The 27,201-nt window shown below is 41.2% G+C and overlaps 2 protein-coding genes across 2 annotated transcripts in view; both read right to left on the reverse strand.

The window, feature by feature from the left end:
* Positions 1-7,043, reverse strand: part of ERP27 (endoplasmic reticulum protein 27) — a 28,994-nt gene extending 21,951 nt beyond the window's left edge. The window contains exons 1-3 of the mRNA XM_007967757.3: positions 3,842-7,043; positions 3,378-3,478; positions 283-420 (exon numbers count right to left, since the gene is read on the reverse strand). Coding sequence (XP_007965948.1) covers positions 283-420; positions 3,378-3,478; positions 3,842-3,923 — 321 coding nt within the window. The 5' untranslated portion in view covers positions 3,924-7,043. The remainder of the gene's footprint in view (positions 1-282; positions 421-3,377; positions 3,479-3,841) is intronic.
* A 95-nt stretch (positions 7,044-7,138) lies between these two features.
* Positions 7,139-27,126, reverse strand: ARHGDIB (Rho GDP dissociation inhibitor beta). Its single transcript, XM_007967759.3, has 6 exons — positions 27,016-27,126; positions 15,578-15,770; positions 14,973-15,056; positions 13,009-13,085; positions 9,889-9,952; positions 7,139-7,834 (listed from the first exon to the last, which is right to left on the reverse strand). The coding sequence occupies exons 2-6, from the start codon at positions 15,756-15,758 to the stop codon at positions 7,635-7,637; spliced, it is 606 nt and encodes a 201-aa protein (XP_007965950.1). The 5' UTR covers positions 15,759-15,770; positions 27,016-27,126; the 3' UTR covers positions 7,139-7,634.
* Between the last annotated feature and the right edge of the window lie 75 nt (positions 27,127-27,201).

Genomic DNA, 27,201 nt, shown 5'->3' on the forward strand with positions numbered 1-27,201 from the left:
TGGAGATAAAAAATGTTAAGTGACTGCCCGAGGTCGTATGGCTGTTGAGTGACAAAACAGTACCACAGATTCCATTTCCTGGCTTTCAGTCCTGTCCTCTTTCCTTTTCATTACAGTACCTGCTTGGGAAGGTTGAATTGAGTCATCATCCTTGTCAACAATGTCCCTGAATTTGGTACCGTCATTAGTGTAAACGACATAGAGTCCTTTCCAGTCTCACAAGTTTGAGTCTACAACCCACTGAAAATCTGGGAGAAAGTTCAAGCTACCCATCCAACTTACCAGGCGAAAGAGGCAGATGGTGTTCCCAGTGATGTTGTAGTGGATCAGAACCTCAGAATCAGTGCTGATTCCGAATGACACATCTGGGAATTTTTCCACCATGCTACGGAGTATGGGCACTGCTGGTATTTCTAAATCCTAAAAACAAGAGAAAAAATAATACCACAGTGATTATATTGAAGGGCAGAGACAAAGGATATGGAAAAGAAATATGCTATGAAGCTTTACCAGAAATCATAGATTTGATTTACTGCCCAGTAACACATGATTTACCTCTAACAGTTCAGGTTTAATTGGCAGTGACGTTCTTGAATTTTCCAGGTTCTGTGAGTTAATAGGTAACCGCGAAATTGTAGCTGAGCCTGAGACTCCTGTCAGGCCTTGTCATAGAGCTTGAAGTTTACTAGGAGCTGAGAGAGGCCTCAAAATCATAAAGGCCTGCCTAGTTTGGCTGCACTGTTGTAGATATACATGAGAAGCAACTGTTCTGGGAACAATTTGTTTAACAGTGAAACAGCAAACAAACGAACATAACCAATTCTATTTTTGTTGAAATGGCATTTATTTACTAATTCCTATATGTAGGTTAGAATAATTTTAGAGCACTGAGATAATATGCAAAAATTAGCAGTTTATATGGTTTTTAAAACTAACTCTAGGATTAAAGGAAAAGTATGTAAACAACTAACTATGTTGTGCTAAAGATTTATAGGCGCCTTGTGACCTGACCAAGGACAAAGAAGTTCCCAACTTCCTGAGACCCTTGCTGGTGCCCAGATGCGTATGGTTGCTGGTTATTGCTTGATCCCAACTCCCTCCTCTTCGCCCTGTCCTTAATGTACAAAGAGCCTAAAATTGGTAGAGACTTAAGACATACTTTATTTATTTATTTTGAGACAGGGTCTTGCTCTGTCTCCCAGGCAGTGGCACAATTTTGGGTCACAGTAACCTCTGCCTCCTGGATACTTGTGCCTCAGCCTCCTGAGTAGCTGGGACTACAGTTGTGCGCCACTATACTTGGCTAATTTTTTTCTGTATTTTTAGTAGAGATGTGGTTTTGCCATGTTGCCCAGGCCGACCTCAAACTCCTGACCTCAGGCAATCTGCCCCTGTTAGGCTCCCAAAGTGCTAGAAATACAGGTGTGAGCCACTGTGCCCGGCCAAGATGTACTTTAGGATGCTAGTCCACTGTCTTCTTGGTTTACTGGATCTTCAAATAAACCGGCTTTTCCTCCCACCGGCTCTTGTCTCTTGAGTTTTGGCTTTGGTTACATTTGGGGAGGAAAGGAAAAAATGTAAAAATAAGAAATAGGTGCCATCAAAAGGGCCAAAAAAGAAAAAAAGAAGAAAAATAAAATAACTAAAATGAAAGCTTAGAAGTTTTAACAAAAATTTATGCAGGGTATGGAAGGACAGTCCCTCTTTTGCCACTGTAGATAAGCCTGAGCTTTGCACATGAAGATGCTGTTCACGCATCCAACTCTGCAGCCCAGGCCTGCAGGAGGGAGCAGAGAAGCCACTTACGAGCAATGGTTCCAGGCCTTCCATAGAGGCTGGCATCATTTTCCCTGCTGTCACAGGACCTTTATCCATAGGAGCTCAGGGAAATTAACAGGAACAAACATGTTCTACACTGCAAGTCCCCAGGCTGAAGGAGGAGATGTGCAAGGAGAAAAGAAGATGGCTAGTTGATATGCTTTGGCTGTGTGCCTACATAAAATCTCATCTTGAAATGTAATCCCTATAATCCTTACATATCACGAGTGGGACCAGGTGGCAGTAATGGGATCATGGGGGCAGTTTCCTCCATGCTGTTCTTGTGATAGTCAGTGAGTCTCACAAGATCTGATGGTTTTATAAGTGTCTGGCCTTCCCCCTGCTTGTGCTCATTCTCTCTCCTGCCAGCCTGTGAAGAGGTGCCTTCTGCCATGATTGTAAGTTCCTTCAGGCCTTCTAAGCTATGCTGAACTGTGATTCAATTAAACCTCTTTCCTTTATAAATTATCCAGTCTTGAGTATGTCTTTATTGGCAGCATGAGAATGGGCTAACACACTCGTCTTGCATCTGGGATCAAGCAGAGCGAGCTGGTATCTACTCTTCTAGAGGCTGTGAACAATAGTTAATTGAGGCCTCCTCTCTTACTCTGCTCCATCAGATGGAATTGCTCAAGGATAAAATGATGGCATCTGGGGGCTGTTTAAGTTATTGCACACTTCTCCAGGTCCATGCTCTTGCCCCTTCCCTGTCTTTCTGAGGGTGTTTTTGTCTACAGCTCAGATTTCTCATTCCTGAAAAATGTACTCCCTGTCTTTCTCCCCCACTTGCATCTCATTGCAGTGATTTCCAGCTGTGTACACAGAACCGACAGGGTAATCAGGAGTTGTAATTGGTGAATGGAAACAGACAAGAAGGTCTGCTATGAGAGAGTAGGGGCTTAATCAGCTGTGACGATTTCCAGATGCTACCACCAGAGAAAGATGAAAATCCTGGAATGAGAGAGTCTCATTTATGGCTGCCTTTATTAACCAAGCAGCCAATCTGGAAAGTGGAGGTTAACACCTTGAATATACAAAATGCCATCCTTTTCCAACATTTCAGATAAGGCAAAGAGAAAGAAGAATAAGAGTCTACCTTATCTGGGGGAAAGGCCTTAAAAGGCTGTGCACTGACTAATGTCCAGGAGCTTCAGAATTCTGTAAACAGTGTTGCTGGATGATATAGATTGGATTCACTCTGGCCCCTGCCTATTCATAGGCTGGTATGAGAGTACAGACCAAATGCGTTTAGGACAATGGTAGGTTCCATGAAGGCATTCTTTCTGCAGATACTGACTTGAGCTCCAAAGCATCCATAGATGAGGAGATGCAGCCCACAGGCTCAGAAAGCAGTGAGTGTGAGAAAGATATGATTTAGAGACTGGGAATGTCTTAAAAGTAAGAGGTCCCAATGGACAAGATGAAAGCAAACTGTGGCTGTCTCCCTTTACCCCCACCTCTAATGCAGTGTCATCTGCCAGCAGTTGGCTGCTGTGGTTCCCTTGAAGTAGAACATTTCTGGCTCTTGGGGGAGTTGCAAGTAGGGTATCTGAACTAACCTGGAAGAAGCCTACGACAGCCACCTCAGTGGCAGCAATGAATTCCATGGCAGCTGGGACATCTGCGAGCCACGTGGGTTCCTGGGCAGCACCAGGACCATCTAGAGAGAGAAGTAGAAGATGTCAGGGTACTGAGGTGAGAAGAAGCAGCTCTAAATAATGAGGGCATCTATACCTTTTGTCTCTATACTAAGGCTAAGAAAAGCACAATTTCTAGGAGTACTGTTAGCATTCCAAAGCATAATATTTTTACTAACATATGGAAGGTGACCCTACTGATGGTTTGTCTCTGAAGGATACTGCCAGACGTTCCTGCTCTCTGCTGGACAAAATGCATCATATCCAGGATTTCCTGGAAAGCTTTCTAGGTGTGGAGGAAAAGTACCCAGAGAACCACCATGCTCCTTTTCCTTCTCCTAATAACACTTTCACACTATTGCCACCCAACTACATTTTTCTTTTACCTGCGGATTTCTCAGCTTCTGCAGTCAGGTCACACGTGAGGAGAAATAGGAAGAACATGAATCTGGACAGGGCAGCTTCCATTGCCCCTCTCCTGCTCCTGCTCCAACCCTGGACTTTGTGTTTGGGAGGTCGACTTAGGGCAGCCTGCTCTGTAGCTGATTGGATGTGAGGTTGTTAGGGCTTTGGGAACTTTGCAGCTGGCTCCCGGGGAGCCTTCAACTTCTGAGATAAAAGACCAAGTTTAGTAATCGGGACTCAGAACATAACCAACCGGAAGAAAGTCAGGCCAGTTTATTTATATAAAAAGTGTAAATATTTGATGCCACGTATTGATCCTAGCACTAGGAATAGAAAGATAATTATGATCTGATCCAGCCTCTGCCAGCTTAGATTGTTAGTGGGAGAGATAGGCAAGTAAAAAGATTATTTAAACATAAGATGGAAAGTGATATAAAAAAATTCATAGGGTGCTATGACAGTACAGATTAAGGGTATTAGGGACAATGCTAGGTTTCAGTGAAAGTGTTCCTCCTGTGGAGGATGCCCAAGCAGAGTCCTGGGTTAGTAAGATTTTGCCAGGCAACATGAGGTAGAAAGGGAGTTTCATGTAAAGAACCAAAGCATAGAGATGCAAATATAACGTGTGACAGAATTACTAGTAATTGAGAATGATGAAAAGGAAGGAAGTGATACATGTGGGCAGAAAGGCATGTGGGACCAGCTCACAGCAGGCCTTATATGATACACTAAGCACGGGAGCATCAACTTTATTCTGTAGGTGATGAGAACCCCTGAAAAGTCTTAAGCAGAAGAAATAGATAAAGTTTGATTTTGCTCACAAGTGTCTGAGGAAGTCCAAGATGAGATTTTCCACAGGCATTGGGATATGTAGTCTTAAGCTTAGGAGTATTTTCATGTGAAAATATTATAAAAGAAATTAGGAAGTCCTAGCCAGAGCAATTCGGCAAGAGAAAGACATAAAAGGCATTTAAACAGGAAAATAAAAAGTCAAACTATTTCTCCTTGTTGACAATATGATTGTATGCCTGGAAGGCTCTAAAGACTCTGTCAAAAGGCTACTGGAACTGATGAATGATTTCAGTAAGGTATCAGGAAAAATATAAATGTACAAAACTCGGTGACATTTCTGTATACCAATAATGTCCAGGCTGAGAGTAAAATCAAGAACACAATTTCATTTACAATAGCCACAAATAAAATGAAATGCCTAGGAATACAGATGACCAAGGAGGTAAAATATCTCTTCAAGGAGAACTACAAGACACTTTTAAAAGAAATCGGAGCTGACACAAATGGAAAAACCTTCCATGCTCATGGGTAGGAAGAATCAGTATCTTCAAAATGGCCATACTGCCCAAAGAAATTTATAGATTCAGTGCTATTCCTATCTAACTACCAATGTCATTCTTCACAGAATTAGAAAAGAAAACTATTCTAAAATTTATATGGAACCAAAAGAAAGTCTGACTAGCTAAAGCAATCCTAATCAAAAAAAACAAAGCCAGAGGCATCACATTACCCAACTTCACACTATACTACAAGGCTACAGTAACCAAAATAGCATGCTACTGGTACAAAAACAAACACATAGACCAATGGAACAGAATAGAGAACCCGGAAATAAAGTCATATACCTACAACCATCTGATCTTTGACAAAGTTAACAAAACCAATCAATGGGGAAAGGACTTCCTACTCAATAAATGGTGCTGTGATAGCTGGCTAGCCATATGCAGAAGAATGAAACTGGACCCTTATCTTTCACCATATGAAAAAATTAACTCAAGATGAATTAAAGATTTAAGACCTCAAACCATAAAAGTCCTAGAGGAAAACCTAGGAAATACTCTTTTCGACATCAATCTTGACAAGTAATTTTTGGCGAAGTCATCAAAAGCAATTGCAACAAAAACAAAAGTTGACAAGTGGGACCTAATTAAAGAGTTTCTGCAGAGCAAAAGGGACTATTGATAGAGTAAACAGATGTCTACAGAATGGGAGAAAACATACGCAAACTATGCATCCAACAAAGATCTAATATTCAGAATCCATCAGAAATTTAAACAAATCAAGAAGCAAAAAACAACCCCATTAGAAAATGCGCAAAGAACATAAACAGATACTTCTCAAAAGAAGATACACAAGAGGCCAATAAACACACAAAAAAATGATGCTCAACATTACTAATTTTCAGAGAAATGCAAATCAAAGCTACAATGAAATACAATCTCACACTAGTCAGAATGGCCATTATTAAAAAATCAGAAAACAACAGACACTGGTGAGACTGCAGAGAAAAGGGAATGCTTATACACTATTCATGGGAATGTAACTTAAGCAGTTAAGCAGTTCAGTCACTGTGGAAAGCAACTCTAAGTAATGAGGGCATCCATACCTTTTATCTCTATACTAAGGCCAAGGAGAGTACTCCAATTTTTAGGAGTAACGTTAGCATTCCAAGGCATAATATTTTTACTAACATATGGAGAGTGACCAGTTTGAAGATTTCTCAAAAAACTTAAAACAGAGCTACCATTTGATTCAGGAATCCCATTCCTATGTATATATCCAAAGGAAAGTAGATTGTTATACCAAAAAGATATGCACATGTATGTTCATTGTTGTGCCATTCACAATAGTAAAGACATGGAATCAATGTAGTTGCCCACCAGTGGTGGATTAGATAAAAAATATGGTGCATATATACCGTGATATACTATATGGTCATAATAAAAAAGTAAAATCATGTCCTTTGCAGCAATATGGATGAAGCTGGAGGCCATAATTCTAAGCAAAGCAATGCAGAGACAGAAAACCCACTTCCATATGTTCTCACTTATAAGTGGGAGCTAAACACTGAGCACACACAGACATGAACGTGGAAACAGCAGATGCTGTGGACTACCTGAGGGGTGAGGGAGGGAGTGGGGCATGGTTTTGAAAACTACCTATTTAGGACTAGGTTCACTACTTGGGTGCAATATACCTATGTAACAAACCTGCACATGTACCCTCCATATCTAACATAAAAGTTGAAATTAAAAATAACCAACTAAATAAGTAAAATGCAGATTTCCCACTGGCTGTATTCTGAATGCACATTACCTATTACAGTGTAATACGGGACCAATTTGTTCCCAATGATGTAAATATCACCTCCTGTGTGTTTTCCTCATCCCCATCCCCTCTTGGGGAACTCATGAATGTGAACCATCCAGTTATCATATTTGTTCAAAGGAAGAAAGCAGGGAAATGAAGGTCTCAGTCAGAACACATGCAGTTATCATTTTATTCTTATTCTCTTGTGTTGTTTACAGTGTCTCTCACAAAAGAAGAACTCCATCTGGCAGGGGATGTGACTAGGGACTCATTGGGCCAGCAACAACCGCAAAAGAATCTAGGCATTAGAATGAACTACTGGAACTTGAGTCAAAGACCTGTTAGTGATAGTTTGCCCATTTCCTGGCCTCTAGTTGCTCGAATAGGGGTAAGAGAGGGCAATATTAAATGATTGTGTATTGAGATGGAGACGTGGAAGATCTGGCCCTGACGGAGGATCGGAGGGAGGAGGCAGGGTGAAAGCCCGGTTTTATGCCTCTTGTGCTAGGGACCACATTGAGAGACAGGGAGGGAAAAGATGCATCAATAAGGAAATGTGGGCAGTGTTGAAGTGGGACCCAGCTGCGGACAGGGAGGAGGGACAGGGTGCTGAACACGCCTGAGAGAATTCTTCCAGATGGCAAGGGTGGGGAAAGGGATGGGTGGATGCATTCATTCTGTCCACTCCTTCTTAATCGACAGGTTCCACTCCCAGCTGAGGTGGTCGTGCTTGTCATCGTCGGTGAAGAAGGACTTGTTGTGGTACGTGCCTCGGGCCAGCATGCCCTTGGGAGCCTCCTCAACTGGAGTGAGGAACTCATACTCTTCGGGCCGAGGCCCATAGCTGCCAACCATAAATGTTGCTTTATCCACTAGGAAGAAAGAAGAGTTCATTAGGGCAAGAGCCTGACAGAGGAAAAACACACACTGCAAACTGGAGAATCTGGAGTACAGCCTACAGTGATTAAAGCCAAGAGCAATAGTTTCCAAGCCTAAATAAACATGAGATTTACTTGAGGCATCTCTTTTTTAATTTTTTTATTATTATTTTTTTAAGACGGAGTTTTGCTCCTGTTGTTTAGGCTGGAGTGCAGAGGCACAATCTCGGCTCACTGCAACCTCCACCTCCCGGGTTCAAGTGATTCTCCTGCCTCAACCTCCCGAGTAGCTGGCATTACAGGCATGCACCGCCATGCTTGGCTAATTTTGTATTTCCAGTAGGGATGGAGTTTCTCCATGTTGGTCAGGCTGGTCTCGAACTCCCAACCTCAGGTGATCTGCCCACCTTGGCTTCCCAAAGTTCTGGGATTACAGGTGTGAGCCACCGCACCTGGCCCTAAGGCATCTTTTTAAAAAAATGATTCTTTAAACATTGTTTAAGTTGGAGTGCCTTTTAATAATAGTTTCCTTTGTCCTACTTCCAAAGGCTATGGTTCAGTAACCTTCTGTGGGTCCCAAGGCTCAGTGTTTTTAAAAAACTGCACAGTTGATTCTGAAGTAAAGTTGGGGAACCAGTGCCCTAAATCAATGGGGATTAAGCCTGTTGTTTTTTTTTTTAAATGGAGATATAGCAGACTACACCATTTAAACAACTCAGACAAATTGAGACCGCAGTTCTGATCTCAGTCCTGCAATGACCTAAGTCATTTTTGAGCCTCCATTTCTTTGTGTGTATGATGGACTTTGAGGATCTTCTATCTACAAACTATCATTCTATGAACATATCAGTTGGGGGAGATAAAGTAACGGATGGTGATCAGAATTCATGGATAGAATAATTGGATGGAACAAGAACAGCAGTAAGTTGGTAAAAAAAAAAAAAGTGAAGAACTAGGACAAATGGTGAAAATAGCCAATCAAGTTTATTTGCAGGTGAACTGGAATATATATTAAGAATAGTTGGGCATTGAAAAGCATACATAGGCAGATAGGTGGCATATAGTTGGCTAAGTATTGTTAATAAGTTTGAAAACACAGCTGCAGACATGTCACTGTCCTTTTGTTGAAATGAGGTCATATGGGCTTTGTGCCCAAAGGAAAATAGGAAATTAAACTTTTTTTTTTTCATGAGACTAGGTATTGGAAAGGTGAATCAATATCTTTCAGGTCAATGGTCTTCTCTGGGATTTGAGAAATTGACTGGTCCTCCATGTCATACAAATTTATCAGATAATTTCTCCCCTATCTTGCTTATTAATTTGGTGGAAACTGAGACATGCTTTGCTGTTTCTCGCCTCTGGAGAGGACAGACCCTCAGGTAGAAAGGAACTGTAAAGTGCCTCCATCACCTTCCCGCCTCTCATTTCTCTCTGCCCATATTAATGAAAGAAAATTGAAGGCAGGTTCCCAAGGCATGTCAAGAAGAATTGCAGATTAAGTAATATTGTCATGTTATTTTAATTAGACAAGCTTTTTCAATCCTAGAAAGTATTTTTTTTTTTTTTATTTCTTTGTTAGGAAACTGAGCATCGCCTGCCCCTTCCCTCCAATGCCACCCCACCTACTCCCACTGCAAATACACATACCACCGGGCAAGTTTTTTCTTTCTTGGGTTTCTCTGACACTTGGTCTTTGTACCTGTGAACTGTTTTCTTTTTTCTTCTTCTTCTTACTTTGTAGAGTATTTTTACATACTTTATTTCCTTCAAACCTATCTTGGTGACTCTTCTTCTTTATGAGTGATAATGTGGAATCCAAAAAGCTGATTGCTGAAGGTTAGCAGCTGATGCAGTCTAAATGAGGTCCCCTGAGCCCTGGACTTGTCAATGTCTAGATCAGAGGTGTATTTGTGCCTTTTCCTAGGGCCGGCATCCACAGCTTTTATCATATTCTCATCTGAGTCTATAGCTAAAAATTGCTAATAACCAGAAGTTAAAGTATCATTGAGAAGCAGTTTGGGACAGTGTGGAAATGTGGGTTCCCTTACCTTTCACTCCAGTGCGGTAGGTGTGCTGAACATATTTCAGGCCTGACACAATATCCCTGTTCACCTGCAGGTGGGAAGGAACCAAGCTGTTCAGATTAAGAGGGTCTTTCATTTTTTCTCCTCTTTCATGCTGATCTTGCCTAGCTAAATTTTCTCTGAAAATGAAAAAACTAAAGATTTAGTTCAGAATAGGTGTTTCTATAATTATTTAGCATGGCTGTGAAGCAGAGATTAGAGAGCAAAGATTAGATTAAAAATCATAAAACGTAACATTGCCAAACTGGTTTAATTTTCGAACATTTTGACTTTTACCATTTCGGGAGAGAGGAGTGGTTCATACTGTCTCAGCATTCTTCATTGTATTTCTCCTTTCTCAATGGTCCCAAGAATGGCCTTGAGCTTTCCCTCTCCAATACTAGTGACCAGGAGACCATCCTTGTCTTAGTAAAAGTCATGAAGATACCAGTAGAACACATTATGTAAATATCTAAAAACTACAACCTCAGAGATGATCCACCTACCATATAAAAAACAAATAACAAGGAGGAAAGCTGTAATGGAAAACTCATGTCTAGAAGATGGCTGTTCCTGCAATATAACTGAAATGGTGGGTGAAATTCACTTGTATCTGGCAAATATTTTGGATGTCTGTCATTTTCAGACGTTGTCTGAGATCTTGCTATTTTCCCAAGCATTTCAAAGAAAATTCAGTAACCCAGAATGAAAATGTAGACAGCTGAAGAACTTTGTTTTTCCATGATTCATTTCACCTGGGACTAACCTGGGTTGTCTGTTAATTTTACACAGTGGTTATGTCTATACAAACAAATTAAAGTGGACATTGCATCATTAGCCGAAGGGCTTGGTTATCTGTTCACCAATGTGAAGAATTAAAGCATCTTCAAATAATTTTTCTTCAACAATAATTATAGCTTGCCTTTTGTGTTGGACACAATAGTTAAATCAATCAACTAGTGCTATCTTTTGTTTTGTTGGCAGGGAGGTGGCAGAGCAGTGAACACTGCCAGCTTAGATTCTTGACTGTCACAGGGTAAATCTGTAATATAAATCTATGAAGAGCTGTCAGAAAAAAAAAAATTAACGTCATCAAAGAGACTGTGATAAAATAAAGCCCAGACTTTCTAATTACTCTGAGTCTCAAATGTAGCTCATAGGAATAGGGAAAATAAATGCATCTTTCTAGATGTCCCCAGCTTATCTCTTTCACCTAGTGGGAGAAAGACCTAAGAAGAATAATTATATTGGTGTAGCAATAAGGACTTCAAGACAAAGAGCCTACCATCTCACCAGCACTCTACAGTGGGTCCACTTAATATAAATACATTTGGGGTGGATGAAATAGAACTGTGAATTTTCATAGAATCCTCTTCTTCTGGCCACGTCCCCATCCCTATTGTGTCTCCCACTCCAGGGAGAAGCAGCCTTGGTGCTGTGAATCAAAGTGAGAGCTGTAGAAGTCAGAGATACCACATTTCCTTGGGAGGTAGAAAAAAAGTTGGGGAGAACCTAAAAGAACAACCCTAGGCCAGGTTTTTAGAAAGTGCTAAGAAGTTTGGGAGGAGAAAAAGAACATTGAGTGCAACTAACAGAGATCGTGAAAGAGGACTTTGGCAGGTGTTACTAGCATTATAAATGCAAACTTTCTTGGACATTTTTCAGGAGACTTCAATGAAGATTTAAGTTGTTTTTCAAGGATTTTCACCTTTGATCTGGCATTTCGTCTAATTGTAGCATCATGCTGGGAGAAGACACAGGATGGTTCAACTTTATGCAGGTTACTCAGAGAGCCATCAAACCTCTGAATTAGAGAGTACTCAAAAGCCCCTTTCTGTGGCCTACTCCTGCATCATCCTAATGTGTAAACCTGACCACACAGACCCACATACCACATTCCTCCTCTGCCTTCCCATCCAGAAGAGAATGCCCTGTTCCAGAGTTTTCCTTCTCATTTTATTCACATCAAAATTTACCTGTCACATTTCATTTCAGAAAAACCGATTTACCAAATAGACAAACTAATGCAACAGTATCAATGATTAAAAATGAAACTGATGTGCAATCCATTCTAGGCATATTTTGATATAATGCCTTACCAAACCCTCAGGTGCTTCAATAATACATAATATGACAGGAAACAAGTAGTGAACCCTAGCTCAGTGTCCATTATAGAGTAGGTATCCACAAATATTTCCAGGATGAAATTATTTTCAGGCATATTTGTATGGGGTAGGGAGGGGTCATCCATGGACTCTGAATCATATCCTGTACCTTGGGGAAAGAAGCTCCCAGTGTGCAAATAGAGAAAGCAGATGGAGTCTTCCTTGGTGGAGCCCAGGCCCTGGAGACTGAGGCTAAGTGGGAATGAGAGGCCACCAAAGCAAACATAAACCATTAAGTGCAAACACTGCATTTCTAACTTATTTGTTTTCAAAGTCAAGGTTATTTTTCTTGTGATTTTGGCTACTCTTTGGGACATATGGCTATTTACTAGATGTCAGTTTATTTCTTATTTGGTTTCCTCTTTCCTGGTTACCTGTTCCACAACTATAATTGTAATTTCCAGTTCTTTAGCAGAGATCACACACCTTGGATTTTTATAATCCTTGAGCAATTAGAGCTGAGGCCCTCTCTGTTCCATTTTCTTTTCCTATTGGTTGATTCACTTATTTGTCCACTTTTCAATATATATTCCTGAACTATCTGCTATTTACAAAGTTTTGTGTGAAATATTGGAAAGGGGGGATGTACAATTTTACCCTAGATTGAGGTGCTTATGTTGTATGAAGAAGAAATGACACAGGTGGTACAACGCAAAGTAGCATGTGCCTCGTGGATGTATTTGGAGTTCACAGACAGAGGGATCCCATTGGCTTAAGCGATAATGAAGAGTTTAAGAAGTCGTGGCTAGGAAAAGGCATGAAGCAAGGGTGGGTATCAACAGGTAGCCCTCAGGGCTAGGAAGAGAACATTCCAGACTTGGCTTGGGGGTATTGGGGGAGAAACAAATAAAAGGTACCTCAACATGATCATGCAAGAAATTTAGTCACTGATTAAAGAAAAGATTTAACTTTACAAAAGCACACAAGGCAGGATACTTACTTTGAAGTGAATTTTGACTCTATATTCGGAACCTTCCTTTAGCACAATGGTTTCTTTTTTGAGGGCTTCCAGATCTCCTGTAGAGGAAGATTTAGAGAGAGTTTATCCTCAAAAGCAGATACGCAAGTTAATAAATGACTTTTAAGCCCCAGAGAAATTTGTTGGGCCAACCAGCACAACATGGTTCTAGGGCCCTCAATTCACAGAGTATTTGAGTTTAGTCCTGTGCGTGCATGTGCACACAAGCGCACACACACACGTGCGTGCACACACACAAGCACACACACACGTAATGCCTGAAATCTTACAGCTCTGTTAGGAAAAACATGAGAGTTTCCCTGCCCCCAAGTTTGATGACAATGCTAAAAATATACAAGACATTACCAGTAATGAGTTGTGAAGATAAATCTTTTTTTGGTCAATTTGTTCTCTCATTGAGAATTATATTACTGGTCAAATGAAGAGGTTATTAAAGAATATACCCCTACCCCTCAAATAAAAAATATGATAAAAATATTATTTAAGAGTGTCAACTATTTGTTTTTATAGATCTGGTGATGTTTGTGGCATTTTCTAGTTTTTAAAATTCTACTAGTTTTTATTCACTTTATCACTTTAAATAAATATTCACCTTTGTGTTTACTCTTGTATTTTCATTTGCAATATCATACTATTTTTCTTAAGGAATATCACTGAAGTTATAAAAGCTTCAGATTCCATACAACCAGGATCTGTCCCTAATTCCTGTACCCTGATTAAGGAAGTAATCGCTTTCTATGCTTTCCTTCATGCATAGCAGCTTGTTTGTGACAGAAAACCAAATTTGGTTTTCCTCTGCTGGGAAAGGGGACAGAGACGAAGTTTTCCTTGCAATACTACCAGGCCCTGCTGAACAGAACAGATTTCTTTAGCGCTAATTCAGACCTTATCTTGCAAACTGGCAGCTGCACCTGGTAATATTAGGAAGACCCTGAGTTCTGGTGAGAGAGTGTGAGTTTCTCTCCTGGAGAGATGCGAGCGTGTGGGGGTAGCTGAATTCGTGTGTGTGCCTGCTCTAATGATTTCAGTTGAACAGGAAGTGTGCCTTCTCAGCCTCTGATTTCCTCCCTCTGACAAAAAAAGCCCATATAAGGTAAAGACTGGCTACGTCCTGTGAGAGGGGAACTACTCTGCTGCTAGCTGAGCCTACTGTTCTAGACCTATGCTTTGTCTGTCCCACAACAGTCCAATTTTTTCATTTGGTAACTATTTTTTTCCCCACTAAAAACTTGCCTTTGATGCCCCCAATCTCCTGGCTTCGTGATTCTCCTCTCTTTCCCCTGTGATGCCCATTTCCTCCACAATAACCCCCTTCCCAGTCTCTCTCCTTCTCCTCAAGCCCTAAGTCTCAGGGAAAGACTTGACCCTTAGTTACAAAAAGGTGAAAGAAAATAACAACATCTTCATTTGTACGCCTTTAGTAAGGGACGTTGTTTATTTAACAAGAATCAGAGTTTCAAGCTAAAACAATTCAATCTATATCAGTGGAATTTCTAGCATAATTCAGGATTGCTTCTCACCTTCCAGTAAGTTTTGTAGCTGATAAAAGATCAATACTTTGATGTTCAAACTGTATAAACCTTACAATTTCAGAAGCACACAATTTGTTTCTTAATATTTCCATCAGCAGTGTTTATTGCATAAATAACAATTCTCAGTTTACTATCATGTGGAGACAAAAATCTGTAACTATATCAAATGCATATGCCTGCACTCTCTTCAATTAAATAGAGATAAAGATTGGGCTTTTCATGAAATATGGTAAATACTGGGCACTCTAAGAGCAATGATTTGTTAACTGGTCCTAGCATATATACCTCTCTGATTCACCAGTTTTTTTCTTTTTGTTGGAACAGGAGACAGAGACCAAGTTTTCTTTGTGATATCTTGGGCCCCCTCTGAACAGTACAGATGTGTCTACATACCAGTAAGGTCCATGGTGATTGGTCCTGGGGCACTCGCACAAACCAGGGTGAGCCGGGTGACAACGACATTGGGGGCTTTCGGATCTGCAGGATCAAAAGGGAATGTAAGTACCAAGAAGAGACACGTGTGTCGTGGGTGTGTGCATTTGTATTGCACTAATTATTGACATCCAACATTTCCTGAGTGGCTATGGGTCAGGTACTCTGCTAACTGGGCACTGCCCATTTATATCTCCGGGCCATGTCTTATTCTGCTATGGTGTATGTGGAAGAGATGAATGGTTAGGTAGGTACTGAGAAAGAGAAAAAAGAAGAAAGAGAGAAAATGGAGAGAGGGAAATACAATTCTAAGTGGTAGTCTGGAATTCTTTCTAAATCCCTGCTGTGTGTTATGTGTGCCTCTCTCACAGCTGACTTGCATCTTATCTCTTAAGAAGACTTAATTACACAGTTCATAACTTTAATCAGCATATACAAATTGTGCCTTGCTCACTTATTCCTGGAAGCAGTTGGTCCTCTTCCCTTTGCTGCTGCTCCTGAGCAGCCGAAATGTCTTCTTTCTTCTCAGGGACCTTCCACCCACCCTGCTCTCTGTACACACATACCTGTTACCACAGGACCATCTCCCAGCAGCGTTTTCTTGTACTTAGTTAGACTCTCATCATCTTTGTCCATTTCCTGCAGCTCTTTCAGGGACTTCTGCGGTGGAGGCTTATAATTGAGCTTGTTGTCCAGCTCATCATCGTCATCCTCTTCCACATGTGGCTCTGGGGCTTTTTCAGTCATTTTGATCTATTTCTGGGAGAGAGAATGACCGTCCATTAGTCAGAAGTCATGGATATAGAAGATGTTTCTGGGGCTGCTGTTAGCAGCCTCCTTACCCTCATGGACTTCTGTGATCATCAGTCACTTTCCTGATTTTTTTCCTAATTCAATCTCATTCAATTCTATGAAATAATAATCGAATGTATTCTAGTCATTTCTCTGACCTGCCTGAATTTCTCTGTGCTCATTGTAGTATCTTCTATTCATTGAACAAAACTGACAAGAAAGAAATCACTCATATGTGAATAATGTACTATGAGTGAAGCAACATGGCACAAAGACTCCTGAACAAATGAAGCAAAAGCCCAGTCAAAAAGCTGTAGGAGTTACCACAGTCCTCCAAATCCAGCCAGACTGGCTAGCATCAAAACCTGCAGCATGCACAGTCTGAGTGATAATGGTGGAGAGAGGCAGGAGAGAGAGGAGAGAGGTGGAGTACTTGCCAAAGAAATGGTTGGCTTCTCCCCATTAATGGAATCTATCTCTGAACTCCAGCAATGCCTCAAAGGTGACTCATGAGGAACCATTGACCTTTATGATACCTGCCCCAGGTGCCTGCATGGTTCACACCCAACACTGCTAATCACCCCTCGAGGGTGGGTACTAGGTTCGCTGTTTTTCTTGAATTCCCCCCCAAACACTTGCATAGTTCTGGCACTTCATAAAACTTCCTTGATTGATATATAAGCTTTTATATCTAAAGATATTCTGTTCTTTTTAAATGCCACAAAAAATAGCAAAAGGCACTAAATTCCTCCAGAAAAAATTTTAAGTACAAATTTGCCCTTAGCATTTGTCCATCCATTTCTCTTTTCTAGATCCACTTCCCTTTCAGTCTCTCTCTTTCTCCCCTTCCCAGGTTTCCATTGACCTTATAAGGCCCCACCTGGGCATACCCTGGAGTCTTCCTTCATCTCTCATTATCTATATTTACTTGTTTTGTGTTAAAACATTGAGGAGAAATCTAGGCAAGTTATTCACTTGTTAAGGGTTAATGACTGAATAGTAGATTAAAAAATTATTCCTCTTAGAGGATGTACAGTCACAGCTTTTCAGAGCTGAAATGAACCATTGGGGTTCATGTAATCATTGAGGATATTGAGATCCAGAGTTAAGAGAATTGCCCAGGTTCACATAGCTGGATGAGAGGCAGTATACTCACCAAGAGGAAGAGTCCCTCTGGGAAGAATTTCAGGCCCTGTGGCTGATAGCCATATGAGATGGCTGCCAGGGAGTTATTTGGGCAAGGAGATCGTTTTCTGATTTTCTTGATTCTATTTTGAGGATAACTCTTTTCCCTGCCTGTGGTTAAAGACTTCATTGCTCCTAAGTGACACAACTATAAGAAGATATCTGTCACATCACATCCTGAGTGGCTCTGCAAACTTTAATAAAGTATCCCAGGAGTGAAGATATCTCTGGCCAAAATCAGTTCTGGTTTTGAGTTTCAATGTCACTATTATTGGCAAGAGGAAGAAAAATAATCTGGAAGTAAAGCCAAATGAGAGCAATTTTAGTGGAACCAAAAAAAAAAGAGAGAGAGAGAAAGAAAGAAATAATATCCCTTGGCTCATCAAGTCTCTTCCATCTAAATAAGCAGCCAAACATTATGAGCTAGCCTTGACCAACTCTGAAAACAGCATTGCAATGCCCAGGTTCACTTCCTGTACAGGAAGAAAACATGTAGTCCTGTTCCTATGGCAACTCTTGCTTCAGCTGAAGAACCAGCACCACTCAAAGATGAGACTCTAGAGCAGAGCAGAATAAACATAGTGACTAATGCAATTCGTGTTCCAAACAACACTCAGGGAAAGTGAATGAACTGGTTGGAAAAAATGAAGGATGCAGTGTGTGGATGTTGTAGATTGTGGGTAGTTTAATGCGAATCATTAAGGGGCAGATGAAGAGCAAGCCAGATAAGACTAATCAGATGAGACAGGGGCCTATCCAGAACTCTGGTGACCCCCGGAGGATGGGGGCCACATAACAAACCTGCTGACCAAGCATCAGAACAACTATTTATAGAGGAAGACATCCCAGCCCCCATGGTCAGGCCTTTCTGAACTATATCACTTGGTTCTAACAAGTCTCCTGATTGAATGAAACCTGACCATCAGATAGTAATATTACATACAGTCACTGGCTCAAGACGATTTCAGTAACCTCCAGGAAATTGTAACTATGCAGCCTCAAATCTCAATGTTGAAAAGAGAAAGAGAGAGAAAGAGAAAGAGAAAGAGAGTGAGAGAGGGAGAGAGAAGGATTAGGTATAGGACAAGATTTGCCACCTTCTAACTGTGTGACCATCGGCACATCCATTTATCTAACATCTAGGTCTTGATCTTCTCATTAGTAAATCGAGGCTTATGTTCTATATTTTTTTGATTCATTGCAAACAGATATAACAATTGTTTCATAAAAAACGAGACATAAATTTATCTAGACATTAAAGAGTGGAGGATACTGTGGGATTTCTGCATAAAATTTTGTTGCAGTCAAAAGGGGGAAATTCAGGGCCACATTAAAATCATTTGGTTTAAATATAGCATAAGAAAAAGGGATGTGAGACCAGGCGATCCCAAACTAGCTCATTCTAGAAAGCTGATTAGAAAAAGTAATAATACAGCAAATAAAGGACAGGAAGAGCAGTTCTCAGAGAAAGTCTTTCAAAGCAAAATTAGGGTTATGATTATTTGGTGAGCACCCACTGTTTACAAGACACTGTATTTTAGCCAGTTTAAATTACTCTTCAGAGTAGAGAAGAGGCTGGAAGTTCGGCAATCTAACCATACTAAAGGGTCCTCCTGGTTTGGTTGATTTCTTATTTTATTTTATTTTTTTTGGAGATTACAGGTCTCTTTTTAAAAAATCTGATAAACATTATGGTAATTATCTCAAGGAAAAAAAACCAGATAAACCCATGATATTGTGCATATGATCTAGGGATTTGTGGACCCCTGAAGTCCTTTACAGACTTATTGGGGTTCAAGATCTCCAGATTAGGAACATAGCCTCAAAACTGTGGAAGCATGAAGCAGAGAGTGGAGTGGTACAGAGAAAGTTTGCTTTTTTGCTTTTGCTTGCTCTTTCTCTCTTTCTTTTCCTCCCTCCCTCTTTCTGTCTCTCCTTTCCTCCCTTCCTTCCTTCCTTCCTTCCTTCCTTCCTTCCTTCCTTCCTTCCTTTCTTTCTTTCTTTCTTTCTTTCTTTCTTTCTTTCTTTCTTTCTTTCTTTCTTCCCTCCCTCCCTCCCTCCCTCCCTCCCTCCCTCCCTCCCTCCCTCCTTCCTTCCTTCCTTCCTTCCTTCCTTCCTTCCTTCCTTCCTTCCTTCCTTCCTTCCTTTCTCTTTTCCTTCCTTCCTTCCTTCCTTCCCTCCCTCCCTCCTTCCCTCCCTCCTTACGTAGTTTTACTCTGTCACCCAGGCTGGAGGGCAGTGGCTCTATCTTGGCTCACTACGACCTCTGCCTCCTGGACTCAACCAATTCTCTTGCCTCAGCCTTCCAAGTACCTAGGACTACCAACACGTGCCACCTGCCTGGCTAACTTTTTTGTGGTTTTGGTAGAGATGGGTTTCCCCATGTTGCTCAGGCTGGTCTTGAACAGCTGAGCTCAAGAGACCCACCCTCCTTGGCCTCCCAAAGTGCTGGGATTACAAGTGTCTGGCCAGAAGCTTGCTTTTCCTGGAGCTCCACTAAGATCATTGACACTACTTGTCTCCAGCTGAGAGTCCACCTACTCAAAATGTTGAATATGTTGAAGCAGAAGATATCAGGTGACACCTGTGTCTGAGGGCGCGTGACCACAAAGCCTGGCAGAGAAGCCCAGGTGCACATGGGTGCAGGAAATAGTCCCTTAGGAGAATTCCGTGGTCATTCTGTTTGATTTTGGATAATGATCTCTTCACTGAACTAGGCCTTGTTATGCATGCCTGGGTTTGGGTTCTGGGTTTGCTACTAACTAGCTTTTCCCTGTTAACCAAATGTTGCAACCACTGTGGATCTGACTTTCCTCATCTTGGGAGATGAGGGATTAGAGCACATCATCTTTAGATGATTACTTTTCTAACGCCTCTGCATATTTCTCCTGACCTGCAGTCATGTGTCAGCTAAGTTACCATTCAGTTACCTTATTTCACCTGTGAATATGACAGAATATCTCTCTGTGTTTTGTTATTTAAAATGTATGTGAATCCCCATGTTAAATGAGTAGACATTAGCTGCTGTTGGCACAGAAACAAACAAAGGGTAACTATGTGAGATGATGGATATTTTGATTTGCTTCACTATAGTAACATTTTTACTATCGATGTGTATCCTTAAACATTATGCTGTAAACCTTAAACATATGCAATAGAATTCATCTTTAAAAGGAAATTTAAAAATTAAAAAATAAAATGTATGTGAATCCCCAAAAGATGCTGCATATTTTATTTTATTTTATTTTATTTAGTTATTTTTCTCCCAGACATAAAATTATTTTTCTTTCACTGAACAAGTCTTTGCATAATAAAGGGTAACAGCAATAAAGGGTAACACAATAGTGACAGCAAATTGTTACTGAACACTTACGAGCCAAAAACTCAGTTATCATGGGATAAGTGCTTTGCATGCGTTATTTCACTCAGTCATCGCAATGTTGTGAGGTAGGCACAGTCAATTACATTTTACAAGTGCAAAAACTGAGACAAAGAAGAAAATATTAAATGTTTCAATTACACAAGCATTTAAAATTTATTTTCCTAATATCACCCTATAGATAGTGAAAAGAGTAATGGTCTGGATTCTAAAAATGAGACATTTGCAATGCATATATTAACAAGAGATTAACATCTGAAATACATAAATACCTCCTAGGAATCAATTTCTTAAAAGGTATTTATTATATATATTTAAGGTGTAAAATATGTCTGGGATACATAGATAGTGAAAAGGTTACTATAGTCAAGCAAATTAATGTATCCATCATCTCACCTACTTTTGTGTGTGTGTGGCAAGAGCACCTAAAATCTACTCTTCAGTAAAAACTCAAGTACAGTAAATATTATTAAGCATTGTACTGCATTTTTAACATTATCTCTGGGTAACCTCAGTTTCTCCCAAAGCCCCAGCCATAAATGGCGTATATAGTTTGACAATGATTTCTCAAATTATCTGTGCGCATATTTAACCACAAACAACAATTTTCTCTTTTTATCCTCCTATCTTATAGATGAGTGTTGAAATGAGAATAGGAATTTTATGAAAATTCTACAGACTGTTTTCCAATCCCATCATCTAAAGGACAACTGATTTTCCTATTGATAATATTGATATTATTGATACAAATTCTAATAGTTATCACATGTAGTGCTAAGTGCTTTCTAGAGGATTGTCTATGTAGTTCTCACAATAACTTTGTTGGCATCATCATTCTCTTTTCCAGACTAGGAAACTAAAGTTCAAGTTACGTAACCTGCCTAAAGAAGACATACCATGTGGTAGGCAGAATTAATGTCTGAGCCCAGGTTGTCTGACTTTTAGGCACTATGCTTTACTGCTTCAGTTGTCTTTAAGAAGTTATAATAAAATTAGAGTTTGTTAGTCATCTTGGGAATCTACCTGGAGGTGCACAAGCAGAGGTCAGTGCTTCTTTGCAAGCTCTGCAGAGACAGCTTTAACAAAGCAGGGAAGTGTCAGATAACGATGTTTCAGCACAACTCGTGCAAATTGCTTAACCTCACTGGGCCCGGTTTCATCCTCTGCAAAATGAAGCCGTGGCATGAGAAGATCTCTGAGGCCCCTTCTTAATTTAATGACTCGAATGCTCCCTAATTTAAAGAAGCGTGTGAAATGAGAAAAGAAAAGAGGAAGTAAAAGAGGTTGGGGAGGAGTCAGCCCATCAGCATAGAATCTTCTGGATGGACTTTCCTCACCTTTCTCAGCTGCTCATCTCCCATTCTACAAAGGACAGAGTTGGGTTTTGTTTGTTTTTGACTTTGGTCCTTTGCACAGGAAAAATGAAATGGAGAATTAACAACTACATGTTTAACCAGGTTAATGTGGGCCCCATTTGTTAGGCCCCAAAGCCCATATTATTTTTTCCCACAGGCTTACTACTCCAGTTTTCTCTATTTTCTGCTTCACAGATGCCCACACAGATTAACTTTCACAGTGGAGCCCTCACATGCCCATGTTGGCTATTCAGCAAAGCACTGGCAAGCATTAGATGTGCTGAGATGGGGACTTAATCTCCTCAGCCTCAATTAAAATGTCAAATTAAATTAGGATGGTTACTCACAGTGTGCATATGACATAGCACAAATCAATGTTTTTGCTTGCAAAATCAGTGAAATTTCCAAGACATTGCAAGTGAATTACACTTAAAAATTTACACCCATGTCAGGATAGAGCATTATCTGTTTCATTAATGCAGTTCTAAATGGACTGAGGACAAGAAAAGGTAGAACTCCTAAGTTTACATTAAACAAATTAGCTGGGTAATTCAGAGAAAGGCGACTTGCATGTCTCATAGAACATAGATTGAGTTAGATGCACCAGGGATTCAAAACCAGGCTCTGCATTATTACAAGACTCAAGCAAGTTGCTAATTTCACTGAGCCTCAATTTTACCACCAGTAATATGGGGATATTCTTCTTTATGGGGATGAAAGATTGGAGAAGACATGTGAAAAATTATAGGACTATATTGATCAAGAATAGATGTTCCATGAATATTTGTTCCCTTCCTCTTCTTATTTCCCTGCCCTGATGTGGTCTGTTTTGTCACAAGGCTTCAGTGAAGCTAGCTAACTGCTTCCACACCAAATGCTTTCCCCTGGATGGGAGCTGACTCTGTCCCCACTCCTTCCTCCTTAAAAATAGATTTTTGTCTTTGAGGAGTATTAAAGAGACAAGCAGTTCTGGGGAATTGCAAGGATTGTTTAAAAACTGAATCCCCCTAAAATGAGACTATATTATATTTCTTTTAAAAACTTCCATGTAAACAATTTAATTTTAGATTTTATTTATTGCTCCCTTTCTCCATTGAAGCCAGAGGTCACTCTGTGAATGATGAGAAATGTCAGTGAACACAGGCACAGCTAATTAAGAGAATTCCCTGTGGCTCTGGAGCAAAATACCACGGAGACTTAATTCACGGCCCAAAGCTGGATCTGCAAAATTGTGCTGGATTATGCATCTAGACACACAGGCCATGGGTATTCACGTATTAGGTAGAAGAGATAGAGATGAGAGAGAAAGAAGGAAGTGGGGGAAGAGAGAGAGAGAGAAAGAGGAGAAAGAGGAGAGAGAGAGGAGGGAGAAGGGAGAAAGAGAAAGAGGGGAGAGAGAGAGAAATGTGGAAGTACCAGAAGTAGGGGATTTCTATCAGAGAAGTTCCTATGTGAGCATCAGCATCTCTGTAACTCCTGTTATCTCCACTTTCCCTGCTGACTAGGATATGTCTGACTTCCCCCAAATTGGGCTGTGGGTCTAGCGCAGGTCTGAAGCCATCTCTAAAACACCGGTGACATTTCAGAGGTAGTCAAGGATTTGAATGTGCTATGCTGCTTGCCTGGTGACTTGGCGTATTATGGGATTGCAAGTTTGTCTCTCAGGACACCAGAAGCCTTCTTGGTTAGGGATTCCACCCTCTCCCCACCGCCCCTGTCCCTGGTGACATGGAGGAATCCATACTCCCCACTTTGCGGTGCTGCTTTCTACCACCTCAGTCCCATGAAGGACTATGAAAACTTCAAAACTGGATGAGAAAAACCAAAGACAAGATTATTTTTAAGAGATAATAAATATTGTGATCAGTCCAGAGAACGGCTCAAATTAGTAGAAATGTAATTTCTTACCATTTCTCTTTGTGAGAGAAACAACTTATTATTTCTTGCCTGTGCATTCATAGCATGTTTTTCTAACCCACATTTGCATGCACAAAGAGAGAGAACTCAAGAGATCCAGTGAGCTTTGCTGAGTGCCCAATGTGTGAAGTCATGCCATACAAATATTATTTTAAATAATCCTCAAAGAAAACTGTGCATTAAGGAAGCCATTGCCTTTGGTATCTCAATATATTCACAAAAGTTTTAAATTAGCATGAAAAGTTAGACAGAAGTGAGAGATAATTTTTTTTTTTTTTTTTTTTTTTGAGACGGAGTCTTGCTCTGTTGCCCAGGCTGGAGTGCAGTGGTCAGATCTCAGCTCACTGCAAGCTCCGCCTCCCGGGTCTACGCCATTCTCCTGCCTCAGCCTCCCGAGTAGCTGGGACTACAGGCGCCCGCCACCTTGCCCGGCTAGTTTTTTGTGTTTTTTTAGTAGAGACGGGGTTTCAACGTTAGCCAGGTTGGTCTCGATCTCCTGACCTCGTGATCCGCCCCCTCGGCCTCCCAAAGTGCTGGGATTACAGGCGTGAGCCATTTGTGCTAAGATTATCAGGCTCTTTAAGAAAGCCCAAGTGAATTTTTACCAGCGGTAAAATGCACTCTCTGGCTGAGGACACCAGAGAGTAACACGACACAGAGTGATTCAGGATGCGCTTATTGCACGGCTAAATGTTGCTGATGTTTCAGGGGCAACATGAGACTCATCTCTGGGTATGCCAGTGTAGACTTGAATACAGGATCCCAGGCAACAATAACACAAACTGGGAATAAGGACTCTCAAAATGTGGAATTGGAGAAAACTTCTTCCATGCGATTCTTCCTAAGAATGTGGGAGGATCACCTGAGCCTCAGGAGGTTGAGGCTGCAGTGAACTGTGTTCATGCCCCTGCACTTCAGCTCGGGTGACAGAGCGAGACCTGTCTCAAGAAAAATAGTAATAGACCATGCATTGTGGCTCCTGCCTTTAATCCCAGGACTTTAGGAGGCCAAGGCAGGCAGATTGCTTGAGCCCAGGAATTCGAGACCAGCCTTGGCGACATGGAGACACCCCGTCTCTACTAAAAATGGTAAAATTAGCCAGCGTGGTGATGCACACCTGTAGTCCCAGCTACTTGGGAGGTTGAGGTGGGAGAATCACCTGAGCCTCCCGAGTAGCTAAGACTACAGGCACGCACCACCACACCCTGTGAATTGCAATTCAGAGGCATTGTGGCTACTGATCCTTTTTGTATCAATATGTAATTTTAGTCAAATTATTGAACACTTCTGCATTCTTCTCAGGAACAAAATTTGAAAGTTTCTATCACCAGGCCTGACACATAGAAGGCACTCAACAAATGTTGGTTCTCTTTTTCTAGCTGCATAATTTCGACTCCCCAGGGCTTCTCTTTTCCTGCTAGCTGATGTTCGTCATGTACTGTGCTCTCCCAAATGAGCTCAGACCCACATCTTTCCCTCAGAATGACTTTGTGGTGCTGAGCGTCTACTGAAAACAGAACCTTGATGTTGCTCAGAGCCCACTTCCCTAGCTACAAACTCATGCTCTCTCTCCAAAGCAAGGAAGGACCAAATTCCAGTTGAGGCCTGAAAAATGCTTGCCTGTTTCTGTTCAGTGACAGCATGGCTAGTCCTCAGGTTTTGCATCTGTGAAGCATGGATGGAGAAAGAACTGTTCTTCTTTTGGAATTTCACACATCTCACAAAAGAGTAAGATGCTTTTGTTACTAAGCTTGTGCTATATCTGCTTTGGGAGGGAATATATTCTTACAAATTAAAAAAAACACAGAGCCAATGGTAAGATTCACAATGCCTGCTAGGGACTGAACTTCTGCCCCCGTCTCCCCGGACCAACAGACTGACAGGGTTCTCTTGATCTCCCTTGCCTGACTGTCCCTGCAGTGAGGATCGCCAGGCCAACCTTGACTCCAGTGGCTCTAGGTCTCTATGTGAAGGGGTGACCATGAGTCCTCTGGGTGACAGCAGTCTGCCTTTCCCCACTTAATCAAGAACTGCCCAGGGCTGATCAGACCCACACCTCAAGTTACCATAGGTCTAGAGTTTAATTATAGATTATGTTTATGAAACATGCTGGCTGAGAAGTCCTCTAAAAGGGAATAAAGTATTTCAGGTCATACCTAAAGAACTTCTCCTAATGGTGGCTGAAATTCAGACCTTGATATTTTGAAGGGCCACTGATCAGCTGTCCTAGCTGGGCCTCCTTGAATTTTTCTAAAACCTGTCTCTTAATATGTGATTTGGTGTTTTCCATGTTTGCTTTTAGTTATCTCATATGTAAAGGGCTATTATGATTACTAATATTTTTATTTTTTGAGCCAGAGTTTTGCTCTTGTTGCCCAGGCTGGAGTGCAATGGTGTGATCTTGGCTCACTGTAACCTCCGCCTCCTGGGTTCAAGCGATTCTCCTGCCTCAGCCTCCCAAGTAACTGGGATTACAGGGATGCACCACCACACCCAGCTAATTTTGCATTTTTAGTAGAGACCGGGTTTCACCATGCTGGTCAAGCTGGTCTTGAACTCCTGACCTCAGGTGATCCACCCGCCTCGGCCTCCCAAAGTGCTGGGATTACAGGCGTGAGCCACCACGCTCAGCACTATTATTATTTTTGACGACGACAACAGCAACAATCTTTCTGCCTATCCAACTGCAGGAATTTAATACACAGTCTTTGTCAGTGGTAGAAATTCTATCACTGTATGACTCATGAGTACATAACCATGTGCTATACCATACTTCCTCTTGGAGGGCTAAATTCCCTGCACTCTAAAGGAGGATTTCATTATGCGTTTCTCTTATATCACCAGAAAATTCTTTGGCAGAAGACAGTTTAATATTTGACAGCTTTGAACTTTTTTTTTTTTTCTCTTTCAACCAGTCTTTTTACATTGCCTGCTTAAAAACAGGAAACCACATATCTCCACCCCAGCACAACGCACCATCCACCAGCACAGACCGTATCAGTTTATATCTACAGTCTTCTTCTTCCGAGCCTGGCCAGGTGCCTGCTCCTACTTTGCAGGAAACCCCTCCAGGCACTCCCGGTGGTGTTCTCAGAGCCCTTCTCCAGAATATTCAGGATTGCACCTCCCGGGCTGCAGCGCACCCTGTACCCTCCTTCTTTGAGCCTCCTCCCCTGAGTCACTGCTACCCTTCCCTGCTCTAACTTCCCCTTCTCTGCAGCCTCCTTAGCAATTTCTTATCATAAAGTTTGTTTTAAAGCAGAACCGCCCCTCTAAAAAAATAATAAACTGTCCAGGGCTGTAGCCCCGTCGAGAGGTTTCCGACTTTGCTCTGCGCCCACCTGAAGCCTCCCCAGCCCGAGGTATTTGAACTTACATTCAGTGCTTCACGTCTCTGTCCGGGGTGCCTCTGTCTCTCAACTCTGACTTCTGAGTGCTGGCAGTTAGAACAGGAAGGAAGTTAATGAGAAAAAAAAATGCTTTAGACCTACTTGAAGAGGAAACCCTGGGCTGTCTCAAATCCTGTTCCTTTGCACTGCCTATCTCTTGATCAGCCAACTTG

Source organism: Chlorocebus sabaeus, chromosome 11, assembly GCF_047675955.1.
Source record: "Chlorocebus sabaeus isolate Y175 chromosome 11, mChlSab1.0.hap1, whole genome shotgun sequence".
Taxonomy (NCBI): domain Eukaryota; kingdom Metazoa; phylum Chordata; class Mammalia; order Primates; family Cercopithecidae; genus Chlorocebus; species Chlorocebus sabaeus.